The following is a 23,040-nucleotide window of genomic DNA, read 5'->3' as shown; positions in this document are numbered from 1 at the left end:
TAGAAACACATCAACATAAACTAACATTTCTTGAATGACGCACATAGAATATTGACTGGAGTATCCACACGGTCTTGGTATAAAAATAAAGTATGGCCCTTACCAAAAGGTCACACTTTGTCAAGTTCTCCTATACTAAATATACAATGCAGGGATTGATGGTTGAAAACATCAGAGATCAGTGCCTAAATGTCGATTGTTAAGCCTGGGAGTGACTGTGCAGCAATATAAACAATGTGAAGGATCAGAAATGAATGTATCATACATTTTACACTAAATCCCCTTGTTTCCTAAAGTGTTCCACCATGTATAAATAGTATATTTGTTAAAACATAATTATATAATTGCTAATTTCTAATGATAGGGCTTATAAAATCATATCCTCAGAAACCCAATTATAAAAATATTGGATATGTATGTGCCCAGCGATTTTTTTGCCATGTTAAAAAAAAAAAAAAGCCTTCAATTTCTTACAAATACCAGAAAGCTGAACATAACAAAAGTCAAATAGGTCAAGGACTTAAATCATTATGGACACTGGTGTCCACAGATTTTAAGGAGAGCATTCCTTCTTTTATGGGTCACAGGTTGCCTTTGCTTGTATCTTGTGTTAGAAGTAGTAGAGGCTGTGACATAACAGATTTGAAGACAGAGGCCGGGTCGAGACGCAGTGTGAGCCAAATATTACCAGAACTGAGAATGTAAGAGTACAAATGAGGATGTAATTGGAAGGTCTTGCTCAACATAAACAGCATCTAAACATCACCCCCCTCTGCCTGTTTATTTACACAGATGCATCACTTGTTAATTGGGAAACAGGCAGTGTGAAAACAGCTATTTAGGGGGAGGTGGGAGTTTGAAAACAGGATCCCCATGTCTGTAGGGGAAAAAAAAAAAGTGAGGCACAGAAGATAAGATAATGGAGAAGAGCTGCAGAAAAGACTAGCAGAGGCACTGCTGTATAAAAGGTAGGCGCAGGGGGTGAGGTAAGACATGTGTGAGAAAAGCACATACATGCAAATGGTAATTGAGTACTGTTAGTTTCCCAAGAGCCTCATTATCCTCATCATTATTTAATGGTAGTGGGAGCTATATGCAGGAAGGGAGTTTCAGCATATTGCTTTGTACAGCCATGTAAATCGGTGTTAGAGCCATGCCTTCTCTTATTCTCACCTTAGCATCTTGTTTTGTTACAAAGTCCACAAAGCCAAAACCACGATGTGTTCCTGTGCCAGCTATCTTCTTTGGTAGACGTACAGTCTTCAGTTCACCGAAAGTGCTGCATGAAAAAAACAGCAGCAGATGTGATGACCTAACTCCAATACAAACATTTCAAAATGTGTAAATATGCAGCTTTCATTTGACTTCTACGTTATGAGGCTGCCATAAAGGTCCTTGTTCAGGCACTTCCTGTTTAAGCCCCCATCCACACCTAGGAGTTTTGTCGTGCATTTTGTTACTTGACAAAAGTCTCGACACAAGAAATCCAATTCATTTCAATGGCCCCTGTTCACACTCGAGCGTGTAAAACGCCTGCCGCTGGAAAAAGTACATGAGCTTCTTTCGGGCAGTTTACAGCGCGTTTGGCCCAATAGACTTCAATGGAAATGTTCGGAGATGCAGGAAACAAGCATTTTGCACATTTCTGTGCACATTTTAATGTGCCTTTGTCTGTTGACTGCAATGTCTTTCAATCTGCCAGCTTTTTCAATCTGCATACATGAAGACGTGCATCTAACGCCTAGACGCGCATCTAGAAATGAGCAAAACATGCTAGACGAAATAGTGTGCAAAAAACGCTGACATCTAGGTGTGACTGCAGGCTAAGGGTCTTTATCGTCTACTGTCTATCTCCAATTTGTGCTCTTGTATTGTCACCCCATCAAACAGGCATCCAATGGGGATTAAAAGTGGCTGCATTTTAACACACAGCTATTTATTACAGGCATTTATATAGCGTACACATTTTATGCAGCGCTTTACATACTGTTGATTCACATCAGTCCCTGCCCTCTAGGAGGTTTTTATAGTCTAAGGTCCCTAACTTCACATGCATACACAGACATACTGTAGGCAAGACAAGAACAATCTAACCTACCAGCATGTCTTTGGAGTGTGGAAGGAAACCGGGCAAGTCAGAGAACATGCAAACTCTATGCAGGTAGTGTCCTGGTTGGAATTTGAACCTGAGCACCCCCAGTCCTGCAAGGGATGAGTGCTAACCACTAAGCCACTCTGCTTTATGTAGGCATGGCCCGCTGCTGTCACAAACAGGAAACTAGCCATGAGCAAGCATTTGTAGACGAGATGTAGTCGTAGAGAGGTTGCAGGAGATCAGCAACACTGAGATGTAACAAAAAAATCAATTATGCACTGATATCATTCATGTGTGTATATTGAGAAGTTCAATCTAATTAGTGGGCTAAAAAAAGTTGCTGGAAGGAGAAAGAACATGTCACAGAACTCAGGAACAGGCCCTCTCGCGAGGGTTCTCTGCAACTGTATGAAGGAGCATACTGCTAGGGAGTGCAGGCTCCACACTGCGCTTTTCATTTTATAAATAGAACATATAATAGCAGCGTGTTGTGGCATACCTTCAGAAATGTCCTGTGGTGTGCAGAGAATATGACTTTATAAATAGGCACCAAAGTAATCTTTGCAACTTCACCTTTTTAGGCCTTATTCACAAGGCCGATTTGGGTTGAACACCATCAAGAATCAGGATTTCTCTCCAGCGGGGATGCAAAGGCCAGAGCCAGCAGCCTGTACAATCAATAACAGGTTGATGGGCGTCACAACTGTCCGCATGTAATCGCCAGTGGTTACATACAATTAGGGACAGATGATTAACCCTAGACACAAACTGTCTGCATCCAGGGCCGCTCATCTGTCCCTAATCACTTGACACCACTGTGATGTGCAGTTACATATGAACAGCCTTGGTACAGGCTGCTAGCCATCTGTCCAGCCCTGCTGAATAGAAATGCTGGTTCTTTGTGGTGTGCAGCCCAAATTAGCTTTGTGAATGAGGCCTTAGTGTGGGCCCCATCTCCGAACACTGCAAAAAAAATGAAAAAATCTCTTTGGTGGAAACAAAAGATAGGCAATTAATTTACCTTACGCCGGCTTCTGCCTGTGGCACCTAGGTGTGGGTGACGTCACCTTCCAGGAAATGCTGAGTAGCTTGAATCTTGCTAGAAGATGCTACTGCTCTGTATTATAGTGTCATATTTGGCATTTCCTGGGATCTCGTCGGAAGCATGGTGACATCACCCCCTGCAGTACGGAGGCTGAGGGTAAGGCAAGTATATTAAACTAACTTGTCCTTCCCCCCTCCCCACAGGTGTTATTCTTTTTTAGGATGAAGGTGGGGTCCACACTATATAAAACAGACCTTACATGGAGTGCAAGGTTTGCTTTAAAGAAGATTCCCTACAGCATCTTTTAGGGCAGTGGTGGCGAACCTTGGCACTCCAGCTGTTTTGGAACTACAAGTCCCATGAGGCATTGCAAGGCTCTGACAGCCACAGACATAACTCCCAGAGGCAGATGCATGTTGGGATTTGTAGTTTTGGAACAGCTGGAGTGCCAAGCTTCGCCACTACTGTTTTAGGGCGTGTAAAGACTGACACAGTGAGGGATCACATGCAGCACCCTCATTAAAACAGTAAGCATTGACAACAGTAATCACCCAGTGCTTGGTCCTGTCCCAGGCATTGCACAAACTCAAAAAATATTTCACCATAAGCATATCTACCTGAGACATCTGGTAAATATTCTTCTTAAAATGCCAAGTGCTCCCTTTGGGCATTAGTTCACACAAGGCATTAGGCCCTGTAGGCATGGGTGTCAAAATGGGGCGCCTAATATGCATTGCTAGCACTCCCAGATGCCCTAAGCTGAAACAGCACAGTAAGCTGTACAGCCATTTACACACGAGTGCTCAGTGAAGCTTACCAAAGATTTAGCACAGGTACTACTTAAAAACTGTGGGATGAATGAACCAGATGTTAAGCATGCAGAGAAATGTAAACACCCGTGAAAACAGCTCTCTCTCTCTCTCTCTCTCTCTCTTTAAAATATCCCTATGTATGATAAGATATAATGAACAGGTTTATTATATAAAAAAAACCTCACATTTTTAGATTTACTGGTCCTTTAACCACTGCAATTCCCCATAATAAAGCAGTTTTCAGTAGAATATATGAAATATTTTTCTTTGCCCTGCTCTCCCCAGGTCTCACTCCCTCCTCTACCAATAGTTCATGCTACAGGCAATAATCCTGTTACAGAAAAATAACAGAACGAATGTGGGATGCATTAAATCCTCACAGGAATGTTTTTCTTACAAGAAAAGCCTTTACTGCCCCAGACATTAAATCTTGCAGCCAACTCCTTTCAGAGCCCCCTCAACACCTCAAAATATGCTATCCCTCTCGAGATCTTTAAAAATAGTGTTTAGTCCACACAATGTGTCTTCGGTGCATACCAAGGACGTACAGAACAACAAAAGATAGTCAAGCGTGAACACTGCAGTGTTGCCAAACAGTGCCGTGAAGAAAAAAAAAAAGACACAAGGTCACTCAGTTCCATTGGGCACAACACTACACACACTGCACAACACAATACACAGATATTCACAATCAGGTGGTAAAAAGATGACAAGATGTTGTAACATTACACACAGCATACTAATGTAGGAATCTCCCAACATACACTTGCTTGAAGCAGAATTCCAAAGCACATTCAAGAAAGCACAATACCACAGCTCCCCCTGGTGAACATTTTAATTTAAAGCAAGACAGCGGAAAAGACTTACTAACCTGAACAGCTCTCGGATTTCCTTAACAGTAGCCTGGAAGGGAACATTTCGAACCAGAATCTTTGAGGTCTTCTGTTTTTTGCTTGTCTGTTTTTTACGTTCAGTCGACACCTTTGCTCTGCAATTAATAAAATATTTATTTTAATGTTACATGTATCCTCTAATGCTAAAAACAAATGATTACTTCTACATTATACTTCAACAATTTATAGTAACTGATTTATGTACTTTTTACTCTCAGTAAAGATCTATTTATCAACGATTGAAAGGTTGTAAATTTCCCCTATTAAATATTGAGTAAATAAAAAAAGAAGGGCAAAAAAACATTCAGCTTAATGTAGTTGTGTTAAATCTTTTAATTCCAAGAATTAAAAATGGCAAAAAAATAACTGGCATCTCAGACTAGCAAGACCTTCAATAAGAAATAATGGAGTTCACCAACTGTGACCTGCAGCTCTCATTCCAGCATAGCACCTGCGATATTTAAAGGCCTTACATGTGGTTAAATAGGCCACATCTACACTTGTAATAGACTTCTGTGATAAAAAGTCAAGGAGACTAAATGGCGGGGAAGAAATGAAAAGTGAAATTCTAGTTTAAGTTAAGGGGAAAAAAATGTGTCTATATTGTGTATGGGGGGAGAGAATGAATATACTGTACATACAATATATGTGCAACAAATTTATTAAGAAATACCGCCATTAGGGATGCATCGAAATCTCGTCTGCCAAAACATTACAACAATGAAACTGCTGGAAATAACTGCTGGAGGATGCAGGTTTTTAATTTATTTCGGTATTATTTCGGTATTAAGATTGAACTACATGGAAATTTCAACCTACGGAACTATTATAAAAGCACTGTTCACTTTATAACAGGGGTGGCAAACTCAAATTCATCGGGGGCCGCATCAGCAGTATGGTTACCCTCAAAGGGCTGGTTGTATAGGACTATGCATCTACTCTTTATTATCATAAATTGCCTCTGCATTCAGTTGCTACTGGTTTTAATAATTTAAGTAATAACTAGCCTTGAAAACATCCACAAGAAACTTTATTGGAGACTGCTCAGACTGCAACAGAAATCCCTAATCTGGCGTTTTCAAGTGACAGCTGTCACCTAGTCAAGTTAATGATCAGGTGACAGCAGCTCCATGTAAACGCATGCACACCGCATGTAATGATACGTGATATGATTACATGCGTCCAGGGAGAGTGATTGATTCCTAGCGAAATGTAAACATATCACGTATCTTTACATGCAACTTCTGTCACCTGATCATTAACTTAGGTGACAGCTGCCATTTGTAAAACGCCAATTTAGGGATTTCTGTTGCAGGAAAACGCAAGTTCCTGACACAGAAATCCCTAATTGCACCTAAAATAAAGGTGTGAATGCAGCCTAATTGTGGAATCTGGCCTTGGGGCGGCAGGGAGAGTAAATCCCTGACCATACACATACCTTGTTCTTGCAGTGTTCTCTTCCCTTCTCTTCTTTACCAGCGGGGGAGGGGCGGCGATTTGCATATGAATGAGCCGCGATATTTACATATGAATGGGCCGCGGCTTATTGATATGCAAATTATCGCGGCCCATTCATATGTTAATATCTCGGCCGGTAGCGGGGGAGTGCAGGCTGCAGGAACAGCACCAAACAAGCTCCGGAAAGAGCACAGAGTAGAGAGGGCTGGGGAGGAGGTGTTTCTCTGGCCTCCCCCACCAGCGCCCTCTAGTGTCTACTGTGTGGTAGTGCCGGCTCTGCTCGCTACCACACAGAAGACACTGCTCTGCACAGAGTCGGCATAGCGAACCGGCCTTGGCTGCTGTGCGGGCCACATTACAAGGTCCGGCGGGCCGGATTCGGCCCGCGGGCCTTGTGTTTGCCACCCCTGCTTTAGAATGAAAATCTGTAACCATAAATGTCAAAGTGGCTTGGTTAGCAACTACTTTTGTTTTTAGCAATGTATGGGGCATCAGTTAGTGTGCTATGTTACATTATCCTTTTTATAAAGACTAGTTTTATGTATTTCCTGGCGGTCAGTCAAAACTGTGACCTTATACAACTGTGAATATATTTGTTGGCACCCCTTTATGAACACAACCTACAATTTTCTCTAAAGTCATTTTGGATTTGACTAAATATTTTAAATAATAAAACAAATGAAAATGGCATGAATAAAAATGATGGAATCCTTAACCCAGTATTTTGCTAAACAACATTTAGAGGCAATTAATGCAAACAAGTGATCTCTGCACCTCTCAATGAGACTCCAGAACCTGACGAAATGTAGTTTGGTCCACTCTTCTTGAGCAAACTGCTTCAGTTGTCTCTGGCATAAAGGATGCCTTCTCCAGATCGCAGGATTCAGCTCTTCCCATAGATGTTCGATAGGAATCAGATCAAGGCGCAAAGAGCTTACTTCAGAACACTCCAACGTTTTGTTCTTAGCCAGGGGTAGGCAATCTAGAAACTCCAGCTGTAGTGAAACTGCAAATCCCACCATGCCTTTGAGAGTCATGCCTGTGGCTGTCAGTCTTGCATCATGGGACTTGTACTTCTACAACAGATGGAGTTCTGAGTTTGCCTACACCTGTTCATACTCATTCTTGGGTACTTTTGCTGTGTGGTTTGGGTCATTATTCTGTTGGAGAACCCACGACCTGCCTCTGAGACAGAGCTTTGTGACATTGGGCAGTATGTATTGCCCCAGAATTCTCTGACAGCCGTGAGATTTCGTTGTGCCCTGTATAGATTCAGGGCACCCTGTGCCAGACACAGCAAGGCAGCACCAAAACATAACAAAGCCTTAGAGTAGATATGGTTTTCTTTGGAAGCTTAATTATTTCATCTGTGAACATAGAGCTGATGAGACTTTCTAAAAAGCTCCAGGTTTGTCTCAAAGGACATTCTTCCAGAAGCATTACGGAATGTCAATTTACCATGTCAGAAAATACCAGTCTAGCTTTTTTATGTTTTTCTATAAACCGTGGAGCCCTCCTACATCTTTTTCCTTTAAACCCACTGCCGTTCAAAAACCAGCAAGCAGTGCTATTGGACACTGATGTCAAGACCCTGAAAGTTTAGCTTGGATCACTGGAAGTTTTCCTTGATCTTTAACTATTATTCACACCATCTATCTACTGAATCTGGGGTCGATTTTCCTCTTGTGGACACGTCATGTTGGCTACACTCCCATGGATCTTAAGCATCTTAATATTTGCAACTGTTGTCACAGGTATATCAAGTTGGTACACACCATGATACCAAACACCAGAGTGACTACTTTTCTCCATTTAAATAGGCTGACTCACTGATTACAAGAATGAACCCATATGTTATACTAACTACACAAAACAATTAGTTTTAAATATCCCTATGATCCAATTATTTATCTTTTTTAGGGGTACCAAGAAATCTGTCCAGGCCATCTCAGAATATCTTAAGTAGCAAAATCAATAATTTATCTATTTTCACACTCTCTTTGCTTTACTATGGAGTAAAGCAATTCAAGTGAAATTAAAAGCAATTGCCCCTTGGTATACCTGCAGGCCTTTGGTGTGCAGCAATTGCTTTTAATTTCATCACTTTTCAGGAGAAATTAAGTATTGCTTCAATTTGCTGTAAGGGTATGAACAAATCTGTCCACATCTGTATATCTCACAGCACACACACAGGCTGATATAATTTCTGACATCTTTGATCTTCAGAAAGCCTCTGGAAATGCATATACAGCATTGCAAAGCCAGAGTACATTACTTTCACACCATATGTACAGACTGAGCAGGTTACTTGTGCAGTACATTTTATGCAGACTTACTGAGTTGCCCGTTCAGACAGTTTGACTTCCAACTGATGTCCATCTACTGTGCAATGCTGTTGAAAAAGAAACACGCACATAGTTATGGGTTTCACCATAAAGATTTACTGTAAGTGCCAACAATGCACATATACTGCACCAAACCGCTCCCATAATTTCGCAATTCAAACACAACGAGGGGAATTCACTAAAAAAACTGGAGCAGACATGTGTCACAACCAATCAGCTTCTTTTCAATCTCTAAAGTAGAACTACAACCTCCTATTCCTTACAGCCAACAAAGGTGCCATCTTAGCCTATCTTTGGATTGCAGTTACCATGATGCATGTGATCAGCTATGACACCAGCCATTTGAGGGCTTGAAAGTTTGGTTGAGAGCTGAAATAAGCACACTGGAATCCTTGAAAGTTGGCATGCCTTGAAAGTGGTCAGGGGACTGATTCTGCAGGGAACTGAAACTTTCAAACATCTAGCAAAAGCATCCATTATAAGCATTATTTCAATCGCTAAAAATAGCTTTGACTTTAATATCAATTCAGGGATAAGCCCTCAAGCTCATCACCATCCTATCTGAAACGGGTAAACTTACTGGTCACTGAGGCGCTCTTATTGTTCATGTGATCAATCAGTGGCATTAATTAGTGAGCCTCAAACTTTCACCACATAAGCTCCTCTCTGAGTTGGGTTTGCATTTGTAAATCACACAGCTGGCTGCTGTGTTAGGAGCTCATCATCTCAGGAACTGTGCAGGGCAGACAACAGGAGTCTAATAGACCCCTGATGTCTCCATAAAGGGTACCTGTCACCTGCCTAATGCCATCACAAAGGGGGATTTTTAGCATCCTCATGGCAGCAATCAATTTAAGTAAAAAAAAAAATTATAAAAAAAAGTGAAAACCTAAAATAATTTAAAAAAAAAAAAAAACACACTTTAAAGTGCGTTTTGGTTTTACACTATAGAAGCTCACTTAGAAGAACATGAAAAAAACATACTTGCAACTGTCGGAGAGCTTTTTGTGCTTGTTCGGGCTTCTTATATTCCACAAAACCAAAGCCCATAGATAGGAGATTACCTGTAAGAAAGGGAACACCTTAATATGACAAAGGGTATTTAAAAAAATAAAATAACACTTGTGTTAAAATGTCAAAATAGAGGGAGAAAATAAAAAAACTGACTTTTTAATACAACATTAACTGAACAGATTCTAATATACTCAACTACGTTACAGCAAAAACAGTGGAATAATAACCTCAGAGAACAGAAGGCCGACACATTCAGCATGTTCAAGATGTAAGTATCGCCAAACATGGGACAAGATGAATATCTAAATAGTCTGTCATTGTGTTAAAAGGCTTTTTAGTTGCACTTTGTAAAAAATATTCTAGAAATTACTTCTTCTTAAAGTCAGTAAATTCAGGTAACATCCCCACAGACTCATTCATTTAGTTTACCAAAAATCCAGGTAACATCACACAGACTTCATCCAGACTACCAAAGGTCCGAGTAACATTCTGGGGAATGTTTGGACATTTCCCAGAATGTCCAATGTCTGAGTAACATTACATGGACTAATTTACCCAGATTACAAAAAGGACCAGGTAACAGCCCACAGAACTATATGCCCAGACTAGCAAAGGTCCAGCTAACATTCCACAGACCTATTAGGCTAGATTACCAAAGGTCAAGGTAACATTCCTATTTAACCACACTAAATAGGCTTGCTAACATCCAACAGACGCCCCAGATATTCACCCAGATAGCCAAAAGCCTGGGTAACATTCCACAGATTCATTCACTCAAATGACCAAAAACGCAGGTGACATTTCACGGACATAGATCAACCAGACAATCAAAAACTCAGGTAGCAGTCAAAAGATTAATTCACCCACCCAGGCTACCAGGTAACATCCCCAAGACCCATCAACCCAAATTACCAAATGTAATCCTACAGATTCATTCACGCAGATTACCAAAAGTCTGGGTAACATTACAAAGACTCATTTAGTCAGACTACCAAAAATCCGGTAACAATCCCCATATAACCAAATGTACTCATTTACCCAGACTGGCAAAGGTCTCACCTTGTTTGTCTTTCTTTTTTGAAATGCTACAAGATTTCACAGGCCCAATTTTCAAAAATACCTAAGGGAAAAAAGTACAAGGTTATGATGACCTGCTAATAAGAGAAATATTGTTGTCCATTCATTTTAAAAGGAGTGTCTAACATGTTCTAAAAAAGGATCATGCCTTGAAAATGTTATCAAGCAAAAACTGGGACAGACACATTTCTTACCTCCCTAAGTGTTTCTTCACTGGTTGTAAAATTTAGGTTTTTAATAAATAATGTACATCCAGGAAGTGTTTCTTCCTCCTCAGATTCACTTTTTATGTCAGTCTGAGCTTCTTCACGTCCTGTGGAAATGTCACCTATGAAAAAAACAAAAACTGTATATTAAGGGTCTGTATGTAAATGTTCTGATTAGAGCTGCAGCTAACGATTATTTTCAAAATCGATTAGTTAGCCGATTATTAAGTTCGATTAATCGGTTAAACAATTAAAATAAAGTTTAAAAAATGGCTCCAGTGATGGGACTACTAGTTTGTATTGAGGTTGTAGTCCATCACAGGAGCAAGCTTGGAGCGGTGGAAGTAAAAAAGAAAAAAAAGATAGTGTGGTGTGCAATTGTGGAGCTGTGAACAGGGCCAACTGATCGGAAGCCGATTAATCGATTATTGAAAAAGTTGACAACTTTTTCAATAATCGATTATAATCGATTATGTCGATTAGTTGTTGCAGCCCTAGTTCTGATATAAACAGGACTCTTGTATTAACCATAAAATCATTTTCTTAGAACCTATTGAGGGACACAGGAAGTGTTTTACCTTTGGGTTATCCTGCTGCCTACAAGGGGACTGGACGCTGGCAAATAAACTGCAGGCGAGCCCAAAATAACCATTCCCACTATAAGCATGCCTCAGTTTTTGCAGCAAAACAGTACCAAGAGTATGATCATAAAAAACACAGGAGTGGGACCTGTGTTCCTCAATGTAATCCAAAAAAATAATTTTACGGCAAGTACAAAAATCCTGTTTTCTTTTTCATTCACTGAGGAACATAAGAAGTCTTTAACCTTTGAGAAATCCAAAAGCTGTCCAACTGAGGGGTGGGCAACACCCCTCAGTTGCCTATCAAAAAGCCCAAGAAGCAATCATAGATCAGGTAGAGTGGACCTTGATAGGAAAGAGTGGAACCCGATCCTTGAGACCATATGCTTGAATAATGGTCTGTCTGAGCCACTTAAAGATGGAACGAGAATCTGGCGCATTCCAAAATGGGAATCAGCCTTCCTGAAAAAAAAACAGTGGCTGAGAAGTGAACTAGCATAACACGAAGCAAATCCAGACAATGGAGGGGACATTTCCTTTTGGTGAGCTGGACAGAGGGACAGAAGAACAATATCCTAGTTGAAGTGGAAGGCAGAAACTACCTTATGCAAGAAGGAAGTCCTGGGCCTAAAAACAGCCTTGTCCCTTAGCAAAACCAGGAAGGGTTCCTTGCATTATAAGGCCACCAGTTCAGACACTGGCCTTAGATCCCACAAAGTCACAGGGGAAAAGACGGGGAGGGGAGCTATAGACTTTTTGTGCAAAAGTCTTAAATAAACAGTGAGAAGCCAAAGGTCTCAAAAACAGAACCCGAAAGGGTAGCACCCTGACCCTTGATAATGCTAAGAGCCAAACACTGGTGCAGACCAAGCTGCAGGAGAGAAATTGTCCTACAGACAAATGCCTGGTGTGGAAGCCCCAAGGCTCACACCAAGCGAAGTATGCTCCCATGTCCAACAACAGACCTTGCAAGAAGTAAACTTCCTAGCATCACAGGAGTCAGACTCAGAGATGCTCCACTTTCTACAGAACCTGTGCATCAAACAGACACGGCATCAAAGCCAGCGACCTTGAAGCAGGATGGCAAATTGGTCCTTGGGACAGAAGATGCGGACTATCCAGGAGTCAACATCTGCCAGGAGTCTTACTCGGTCGGTGTACTACATCAGCCTGGGCTCATCAGTAATGAACTAGAGCAACACAGAACAGAGTATCTGCAGCTGATGGCTCAGAAACTGCTAGGGCTGCGGGAACATCAAATATAGAATCTGCAGGAGATTGCAGGAACGCACTTGAGGGCTCTGCAAACAGAGCCAGTAAATAACTGATTTGAATCATAAAGTCTTGCATAACCATGATAAAAACCTCAGCTGAGAGGGTCCAGCCACTTCCAATAGAACCAAAGAGAGCTGACTCCAAGAGCAGAGGAAAACATGAATTCATGCTGCAGAAGTGCAGTCAGTTAGTAGAATGTGAACCTGGGACACCGGTACAACAGGACTGCTCCCCCTGTGTCTAGAGTATGACATATTGCAACCGCGTGGTGACGGGCAGCAGAGTGGCGTTGTGGTTATCACTTCCCGGTCAGGACACTATCTGCAAGGAGTTTGCATGTTCTCCCTGTGCTTGCATGGGTTTTCTCTGGGCAATCTGGTTTCCTCCCACACACCAAAGACATGCTGGAAGGTTAATTGGCTCCTCTTTAAATTGTTCCTGTATGTATGGATGTGAGATAGGGACCTTGGACTGTAAGCTCCTTGAGGGCAGGGACTGATGTGAATGTGCAAATATGTAAAGCGCTGCGTAAATTGTCAGCACTATATAAATACCTGTAATAAATAAATAAAAAATGAGGGCAGGCCTCAGGTACTCACAAAACCCAGACACCGTGTAGCAGGTGGAGGAAAGGATGGCCAGAGCTGACCAAGGTTACTGTAGGCCGGGAGCAAGAACACAACGAAAGTTGGAGCTCCACAGTCTCTTTTAAAGCAGGAGCAGCAGTGGGAAGATGCTTCCTTGACGCTGTATAGATGTGCAAGACACTTCACCCAGTGTTAACTCCCTTTGTGGCAAAACCAAAGGGAATGGGAAAGGCATCCAGTGACCTAAGTAATTGAAGTAGCACCCAGTGCTCAGCCCAAATCGGCCTACTCACCAAGTGAGCAAGCGCCGAGGCAATGCCAACAGCTTTGGACCTGAAATGCACTCTGCGGTTAGCGCTTCTGCCTTGTAGAACTGGGGTCACTGGTTCCAATCCCGGCCAGGTCACTATCTACCTGTTTGCATGTTCTCCCTGCACTTGCGTGGATTTCCTCCAGCTACTTTGGTTTCCTCCCACTATCCAAAGACATGCTGGTAGGTAAATTGGCTCCTGTCTCATATGTATGCATGTGAGAAAGGGACCTTAGATTGTAAGCTCCTTGGGGGAGGGACAGATGCACTGTGTAAAGCACTGTGTAAACTCCTAAAAAGAGGCAATGTACAGTTTTGATTGAGTTGAAAAAAATAGAAGAGGTAAATAATATGCTAGCAAAATAAGTTGGTCTTTTTCACAGCAGTGCTTCAGAAGAGACGTCCATCCTCCTAGGACACAAGCAAAAACGGTTATCCTGGGGAGAGATGTCCAATCCTCTTGTAGTCGTATAACCCAAAAGTAAAAAAACTTCCAGACATATTACAATATTAAAAGCAACTCTGTCCCCACCCTAAATAAAAAAAAACTGCATGGAAAAGGAAGGTTTAAAAACAGCTGCTGAAGGACCTTCTGCAATCAACACTTTTATGATATCTGGTTCACTTTCCATTCTTTGGTTCTATTCACCAACACCTATGTCACTACAGGACACAGTAGTAATGCAGGGGTTGGCACGTATAGCAGGTATCAAAGGCTTTTTACTACTAGCAGCTTTTTTTGTTTGTTTGTTTGAAAAAGGTGGTGATGGAAGCGATTGAAACGGATTTAAAGAGTCTGGCAGATGTCAAAAGGCAGAGTAAAAATGCAGCTTTACATCCTCAATTTCAGTGCTGTAAGGAGAACACAGCGGGCACATTTATCTTCTGTCTTCTCACCTTTATCTCCCTCTGCTGTCTTGTCCTCATTTACCAGTTCAGCTTTCTTCCCTGCAGGTGGGGTGTTGAACACATCCATGGGAGCCCATTCCAGGTACAGAGGTACATGTTGAAACTGTAATTGAACAGAAAAAGCTAAAGTTAGCATGCAATGTGCACAATTTAACAAAATAATAAATATCGCATAAAAAAAGTAAATAAAATATCCAAGAAATAAAAAAGGAATTGAACAAAATATGAAAAAAACATGTCCACTCATACAACCTGGCTGCTGCGATTTTCATGACATAGTATGTGTTTCTAAACATTTTAATAATACATTTTTGTATAACTCTCACATAAATTAAATAGATTTTAGAGGGTTGGATCACATTTTTTACACAGTCTATACACAGTAATCAGTGGACCAATTTTCATGGAAATCCTAAAGTTTCAAATGATATTCCACTGCTTCAAGGCAGTCAGCTAGCTCTGCCAGATGTTAGCATGTTATCTGCACTCAAGGATATTAGCTCTTCCAACTCCAAGGTCTCTGATGCTGTTTTCATATGTGTTTTAGGTTATTTCTACGGAGCAAGGCCTAGACAAATCCTCCCAAAATTAAGGATCAAAACTTTAGGAACCAGCAATGTGGCTTTGCTCTCCCAGCATGTGCAGATGGGAGGGGCTGGTCAATATGTTTAAACTGATAGTATACATAGGGTGGGCATGGACCTGCTTGGGTGAACTACTAAAAGGCTATAAGCAAAGTAGCATGGCAGAGAGGGGGGTATTTTGATTGCTCACCAAAGACAAATTTAATAAAAAAGAAAAAAAAGACTGTCGGAAGCTGCTGATGCATTTTACGAGGGGTACTGTCATGCTAACCTGTGCAGAAACACATATACTGTACACCTTTACAATTAGCTTTGCTTGGGATAGGTCTAGAATTGTTAGGATGTGGGTACTCCTCGCTCTCCATCTATGGATTCCACAGAGTGCTAATTTTTGCAGCAGTCTCCCTGGAGTCATGCTTCCCTCTCCCAAAAGTAGAAAGAGGTGCACAACCACAAGTCCACTGCTGAGTCCCTTTCCGTCCCCCACCACAACTTCCACCTGCTGATCTCCTCTGCCACAGCCACATCTCTGCATTTTAAAAATCACATCCTTCATTTAACCTATTTTTTTCTTCATACTATGATGCCTCAATTTTTTATCCTGCCCCCATACTATGGCCCCCTACAAATGCATCACTTTCAGTGCACCCACACCATGCAAGCCCCTCAACTTCAATCTCTCTATAACTGCTTGACAACAGTCAAGCTATTTACCAAATGCAAATAGAAAACCGTTCAAATCAATTGATCCACAGAAAAAATAAGAATTTGTTATGGCTGTTAACTATACTTTATACATTTTCATATCTATTTTGCTAGATTCGCAGTACAATGGTTCTATAATAATGCCCATATGATGGGTATATTTTACAGGTAGTGCAATAAAATGAAGTATGGAATCAGAACAATCAGTTTGAGTCCAAACATCAGTAATTGAAATGCATGAGGCTTACCTTTGTATATGCCAATTTATGGAAGGCTTGCTTGGCTTCAGTTGGTTCAGTGAATTCCATAATGGCAGTTATGCCACCTTCTGGCAGCAACACCCTTCCTAGGTCTCCAAACCGCCCAAACACTTCCTGTAGTTCTGAAACCTGGGTACCAGCTGGGAGATTTTTCACTAAGATCACAGTTTTACTGCGTGATCCAGAAGCCTAATGAAAAGATAATAGAGCACACTGTCAGATACTGAAAGGACTTACAAACCTAAAATCTGACAGATTTACCTCTGTGACGAAGAACAACCCCCTCCCCCAATAATCTAAAATTGCTGGTCTTTTTCAACGTATTCAAATGATACTAAAAGTGTCAGTCACAACATAGTGCTGGAGAGGTGCAGAAAGAACTCATCAGTTCTTAAACAGCTACATTTTATAGAAGAAGCAGTATAGAGTATCCATCATTTTCCTGGAGCAGTTAGGAACAAATGTGACTGAGATATACAAGTCATCATGCTCTCAACAACCAATTTATAGTTTAACATTATCAAAAGTGTCCGGTTAAACATTACAATGAGGAATAGATTAATTCATATTATTGTCAAATACTGCTAAAAAAGCCATCAGAGAAAATATACAGGTATAAAGGAATTGAACATAAAAAACAAAGGGGAAAATTATCATTAGCATTACTGTAATTTAAATAAGCAGGCAAACTACAATTTTTTTTTTAAATAACAAAGTTACCTGGCCAAAAGAATCCAGACTGACTCCATTTTCAATCAGGAACTGACGAACGTCTTGTACTAACTGGGTCTCTCCCAAAGCAACTCTTACAGCTACACTTCCCTTTCCCTCCTGCAGGAAAAGGGAGAATAGATAAACATGTAGGTGGAAAAAAAAATACAAAGCACATATATTTTATACTTGTCATGGAAGAAACCTGGGCAGCACTTACATGGTCCAACACTTTGCTTTTGCTAGTATTGTACTTCTGAGCGATCACCTCGGCCACTGAGCTGGTGCCCATGAACAGCGTATTCCAGTTGTGGGAACTGAAATGAGATGCACATATAACTTAGCAAAGCTTGCAATTGTGCAGATGGGACTGTAGGCAACAAGCATAAACACTAGTGTAAAATATGCTGCACATGCTCATAAAAAACAATGAGAACAAATTTTATGTGTGAAAAAATTATCCTAAAGTTGTATTCAGTCGCTCTTACACCGTGCCAAGCTTGCTCCTGTGATGGACTACAATCGCAATAGAAACTAGTAGTCCATCACTGGAGCCTTTTTTTTATATCCGATTAACCGAACTTAATAATCGGCCAACTAATCGATTATGAAATTAATCGTTAGCTGCAGCCCTACTCTTGTGATTTGCACTTCACCACACTGCTCATTGATACTGCCATTTCTTTTTTCAAGCACAAGGATTCAACATCAACACCCAATTGAATCAATGCTTAATAAATGGCCAAAAAAAATGAAAGCTGCAATATTGAAAACAGGAAATAGTGGTGTCACTTGCCTGGCTATGCAGTGTGGCGAAGGTATCCTCTTTAGACAAACATGACAAATTATTGTAAACAAAACAATTTTCAGACGATTTCTGACCAGAGAGGTCTGACCGTGTAGTATTTTAAGGTGATGCGAAAATTGTACACCTTCTGGCAACACAAACGGCCCTGATCATCAGGGCTTCCCCAGTCTCTACATTCTGTTTTGCCAAGCATATTTTAGGCTCTTATACGTACAGTAACTTTAACTATGGTATTATGAATACATGAAGACATCATGATGAAGACATCAACAATGCTTGCAATTTAACCACAATCCAATGTTTCTAGCCCTCCTGGGTTACAGAAAGTACCTGGAGCTATTGGCTTTTTCCTTCTGAGCCTTTTGTTTCTTGTATCCTGAGGATTCTGTAGACCCTTCAGCTTCCTCTTCTTTTTTTACTGTAGATGGAAGAATGTGCAACATCCGGCCCTGGGGAGCAAAGCTATGGTTAAGAGTCTGAAAGAACTGTTGGGAAAGAGCCTAAATCATCTCAACATAAAAAAAGCAACACTGGTTTTAAGAATGCACATACTGATAGAAATGGGAACAAACACAATTGTGCACTGTTAAAAGGAGAACTATGGGGTCAGTGATGTTCCCCATAGTTCTCCTAAGGGTCACGGGAGAACACAAACTAGCGTCCTCCAGTCACCCAAAGCTCAGTATACCGCGATACTGTCTGGATCCACCCAGCTGCGTGAGTGACAGCTGGCTCTGCCTATCTAGAGGTAGAGCCAGCTGTACCCGCTCCCTCCCCCGTCCGTTCTGCCAGTCAGCGCTGGAGGATCGAACAGGGGAGTGGGTGAATCCCTGCAGGGAGCCGTGAGTGACAGTCACGGCTCTCTGCAGGCACAGGATTGAGAAGTGAGCGAGCGACGGATTGTGTTCGCTCACTTCCCGATCTATTGAGCTGACGTGTGACAGTTTCATTGTCACACGTCGGCTCGAACTATGAGACTGAGTGATTTTCACTCGCCTCATAGGTTCTCCTTTAACCACAACATAGATACACAGTAGTGGGTTTTTTTAGCAACCCCTCCATGACCAGAGGAGGTTATTAAAGCCTAGATCGCCAGCCCAAATTTACCAGCACCGTCAGCTAACATGACAATATTTATAAACCAGTGAATGTGGCATTCACTAAACATTCACAGGTGGTTAATCATTTGCTTCACTTTAAAAAACATGCACCAGAAAGATTCATATGCAGTGAATATTTTACTATAAGATCCTCTAAACCTAATAGTATAATAGGTCAGAATGAGCCTAATGGGAAACCTTTCCAGTATGCTAGTGCCTCATGGCTAGCTCTTGAGATGTCTGTTCAGACTAAATATGTATGAAGGAGACTCAATCTACTGAGGTACAGAAAGAGAGATACAGGGACATCAGCAGACTGGAGAAGTACATTTGTAAACAAACTTCCAATGATTACCAAGATTTGCTGTTTTGGTGCTTACATGGTCAGGAACCATACTTGTTGGTTCCCGATCACTACTCTGAGACCTGTTGGTGCAGGCGACAGCATGGTCTCAGAACTAAAAGCATCCACAGGTGATTGTGAGTAGTTCACAGCTGCAACAATGCTCTGCAGACATTACTCTACAGATTGCAGCCATCTAGAAATTAAAACAGATATATTTAATAGTCAGCGCACACATTTATCAAACGTACAGAAATCATCCTCTACCTATTAACATTACAAAGGAAGAAAAAAAAGCTATAATTCCTCTTCAATATCATCTAGGAAGTTCTCCCGGATGCTCTTAAACCTATTTAGGAAATAATGATCAAGCTTGTACTCCTATCTAACTCCAGCTATCACTAAGATCTTCATATGTAATATTTCAACAATAAATAAAAAGAAACTATTTTTCTAACTAGTCTCGGCCTTTTCTTACACAAAGTACTGCAAAAGATATACAAACGTGTCATATTAAATCTATTTAGCCATTAAAAAAAAAAAATATATCAAACTGCAGGTTTTTTCACTTGATAACAAAAACAAGGAGCTATTATATAATGACATATTATGTGGTGACAACTGCCTACAAACAGTACAGTCTGCAGCAGAAAATTATAAATGAGTAATAAAAGGGCTCCACAATTCCAGGCGCCAGGCATGGGTCAAGGTGACCCTGTACTGTAAATTATTGGGGTTTTAACCGATTAATCGAACTTAATAATCGGCCAACTAATCGATTATGAAAATAATCGTTAGCTGCAGCCCTAGTTTTTTCCTATAACAACTGTTGCGCACCCTGCAACTCAATCTTTCTCTAGGCATTGCTCATTGGTGTCATAACAGTGGCATAAGCCAGCCAGGAAATTACAGATTCAGCATTCACAATAATACTCCTAGACTTAAAAAAATCAGACCTTTTAACACTACATAGTATAAAATATGTCTCACCAAGTTTTGACTTTTTTTTAAACATTATTTGACCCACCTGAAATATCTGTCCATCAACTTCTGCGTAGGCTTTTACAGCATGTTCTGTGATAAGAAACGTAACAAAGGCAAAGCCTTTTGGTTTCTTTGTTAGCTTGTCAATGGGAAAATGGATCTCAGAGATTTGTCCTAGGAGAAAACAAAAGAAGCCATATTAGTTGACAAACATAGTTGACATTACATAGTTGACGTGGTAGATTAAGATTCCTGCAATATTGTACACTTTTTTTTTAACTTTACTTGAAATAAATGCATCTAAAGCCAATAGTTTTTTTTCAAGATGGCCAAAGATCCTGCAAAGGGATTTACTCTCACTTCCTGTTGGGTCTCCATGACAAATCGAGGAGAAATCTCTTGAATGGGAAATGGACAAATAAACTGAAGGGTTTTACCCTTCCCTACTTTATCTACTATAAAAGCAAATTGGCTTTAATTATGCCATAATTACACACTAAATCTTTAGTTTAAACTTTGCTGATAAAAAAAAAAATTATGAAAACTAAAGATGTCATCTAAATAATAATAATGACAATGACAAAAGGTGAATATGTTCATTTGCTCTTTTGCTATGCACAGACAGTTCATTTGCTCTTTTGCTATGCACAGACAGACGATAATCTGTATATGAGATTAAAAAGACCCAAATTGGTGTTCTTGCCAGGTTTTGGAAGCATGACATTATTAGCTTTTAGCATGTGGAAGTGGTTATCTTGCTTTAGTTGGGTATATAGTTTAGTAAGGTATGGGTTACAACATCTGCCAATGTCTTATAAAATATGGTAGAAAGCCATCGTGGATGGAACACTTGTGGGTTTTCAGTTCCTTAAGAGTCTGAAGGACCTGAGTAGACATGTCAGAGGATGCGTGGGTGAGTATAGAGTAAAGCTTTGCCATAGAACATTTAAATTCATCCAGGATCCTAATGGGATCAGATGCAGGAATATTAAATCTCGCTTTAACGGAGGTTGTTTGGGAACAACAGAGCATGGCTTGTTCATCAGCATAGTAATAATGTTGCTGCCATTGGCAAAAAATTCTTAGCATGTCCATCTCAAATGGCGTTCTTCCCATCAGTGAGGCAGAGGTTCAGGTCAGTGCAGAGCTGCTCAACTAGTCTTCAATCACAGGTTGCCATTTAAAAAAGGTCAGAGGCCCAATCTAGCTCAGCTAAATACGTGCTGTTCATTCTTTTTTGTGATAAGAAGAATGCTGGATAGTGTGTCTGTGTGTGTGTGACAGATTTGTAGACCCCACCCCCAAGAGTGTTGTAGGATTGTACAGAATTTACAGATTCTTCCAGGAGTAATGTAAGCTCCAGGAAGTAGCATGTGGATTATGTAGCATTGTTTTGCAGGTGATTAACACAGGGTCAAGGTTGGACCAGGAGACAATAAGAATGGAGGTCGATGTGTGTGAGATGAAGTGAGAGTGGATGAAAATGTTGTTACAATTCATGAGTGGCTTCTAGAGATAGGATAACGTTTCCTTCAGACCTCATAAAAAAAAAAAAAAAAAGCAGGAGAGTACCTTTTTGTAGATGGATAATGACCATTAAATGCGACAAGAAAGGGATTAGTTTTGTTTTGGGTGTATAGTATGTGCAGACAGTGTGCATTGTCTGCATAGCTGCCGCCACATGTGTTGACAATGTGAAAATATAGACAAAGTCAGTGTAGAGACCAGAAGTGTATGTTTGTTGTCTGTTTAGTACTCTTTATTTCATATACAGGTGAAACTCGATTAGAATATCGTGCAAAAGTAATTGCAGTAAGTGCTGCAAAAGGGGCCCAAACCAAGTACTGAGTACATATGCATGCTTGTACTTTTCAGAGGTCCGATATTGTTCTATGTACAATCCTTGTTTTATTGATTGCATGTAATAATCTACTTTTTTGAGGTTGTAGATTTGGGGTTCTTGGGGTTTTCATGAGCTGTAAGCCATAATCATCACAATTATGACAAATCACGGCTTGAATTATCTTGCTTTGCATGTAATGAGTCTATCACATTTATTAGTTTCATCTTTTAAGTTGCATTAGTGAAATAAATGAACTTTGCACGATATTCTAATTATTCGAGTTTCACCTGTATTATTTGGTTTATGAAATAACATAAAATCCATCCAAAACCATTATAATTTCTCTTTAACATAAATACAAGCAGTTTCCAACACTTCCACCTTATATATTACAGTTAATTTCAAATGGCAACCCGCAGATGCTGCAGTGCCGTCCGTCCGTTTTTTTACTACGGGCGGACGGCAAGAGGTTAAATGGAGTAGTCTACATTTGGTACTCTACATTTAATATGACTGAATTGTACTGTATATTTGTATTTAGGAAATGCCTATATCAGACAGATAATACAATATAAGAATGTTATAGCTATAGAATTATATCTTTTTTTTTTAACAGGGAAAGACTATTTTTGAAAGATTTACCGTATTTGGAGAACAGTGCCTCCAGATCTGCCTCAGTGCAGCTATAAGGCAGATTTCGGACAAACAGTCTTCCAGATTCTGATAAGTCCTCCTGCAGCTCAGAATCATTCTTCTTCTGTTCCCATGGTCTACTTTGTACTTTCTCTGAGAATGAAGTGTCCTTTGCTTGCTCAACCTGAAACACTTCTATGTATCTTCCACCTATAAGACATTGCTACAGTATTAACAATCACAGTCTGTTAACATACGAGTGACTACAGCTTTGTTCAGATGTTTATACTGGGGCTTCTAAAGGTGGGCCATACACTCTACAGGGTGAAAGGGATAAAGGGATTAAAAAAACGTACAATCTGCCTATCTTGGACAGGCAGATCGCACTCTCGATCATCGCAAGCCCGCCCCACTGAGGGGCGGGCTTCCGATGACCGCAATGCTGAACGGGCAGTGTGCGCG

At 40.6% G+C, this 23,040-nt stretch overlaps 1 protein-coding gene across 1 annotated transcript in view; it reads right to left on the bottom strand.

Annotated features, from left to right (window-relative positions):
- RBM19 (RNA binding motif protein 19) overlaps window positions 1–23,040 on the bottom strand; it is a 45,834-nt gene that overhangs the window by 9,086 nt on the left and 13,708 nt on the right. The window contains exons 10-22 of the mRNA XM_018560609.1: window positions 22,588–22,788; window positions 20,146–20,276; window positions 18,006–18,124; window positions 17,088–17,184; window positions 16,877–16,987; window positions 16,145–16,345; window positions 14,596–14,710; window positions 10,934–11,067; window positions 10,722–10,782; window positions 9,633–9,712; window positions 8,640–8,695; window positions 4,824–4,940; window positions 1,174–1,279 (exon numbers count right to left, since the gene is read on the bottom strand). Coding sequence (XP_018416111.1) covers window positions 1,174–1,279; window positions 4,824–4,940; window positions 8,640–8,695; window positions 9,633–9,712; window positions 10,722–10,782; window positions 10,934–11,067; window positions 14,596–14,710; window positions 16,145–16,345; window positions 16,877–16,987; window positions 17,088–17,184; window positions 18,006–18,124; window positions 20,146–20,276; window positions 22,588–22,788 — 1,529 coding nt within the window. The remainder of the gene's footprint in view (window positions 1–1,173; window positions 1,280–4,823; window positions 4,941–8,639; window positions 8,696–9,632; window positions 9,713–10,721; window positions 10,783–10,933; window positions 11,068–14,595; window positions 14,711–16,144; window positions 16,346–16,876; window positions 16,988–17,087; window positions 17,185–18,005; window positions 18,125–20,145; window positions 20,277–22,587; window positions 22,789–23,040) is intronic.

This window comes from Nanorana parkeri, unplaced genomic scaffold (assembly GCF_000935625.1).
Source record: "Nanorana parkeri isolate BGI_ZX_2015 unplaced genomic scaffold, ASM93562v1 scaffold18, whole genome shotgun sequence".
Lineage (NCBI taxonomy): Eukaryota > Metazoa > Chordata > Amphibia > Anura > Dicroglossidae > Nanorana > Nanorana parkeri.
Note: the sequence above shows the minus strand (reverse complement) of the source record. Positions and strands in the feature narration are given on the sequence as shown.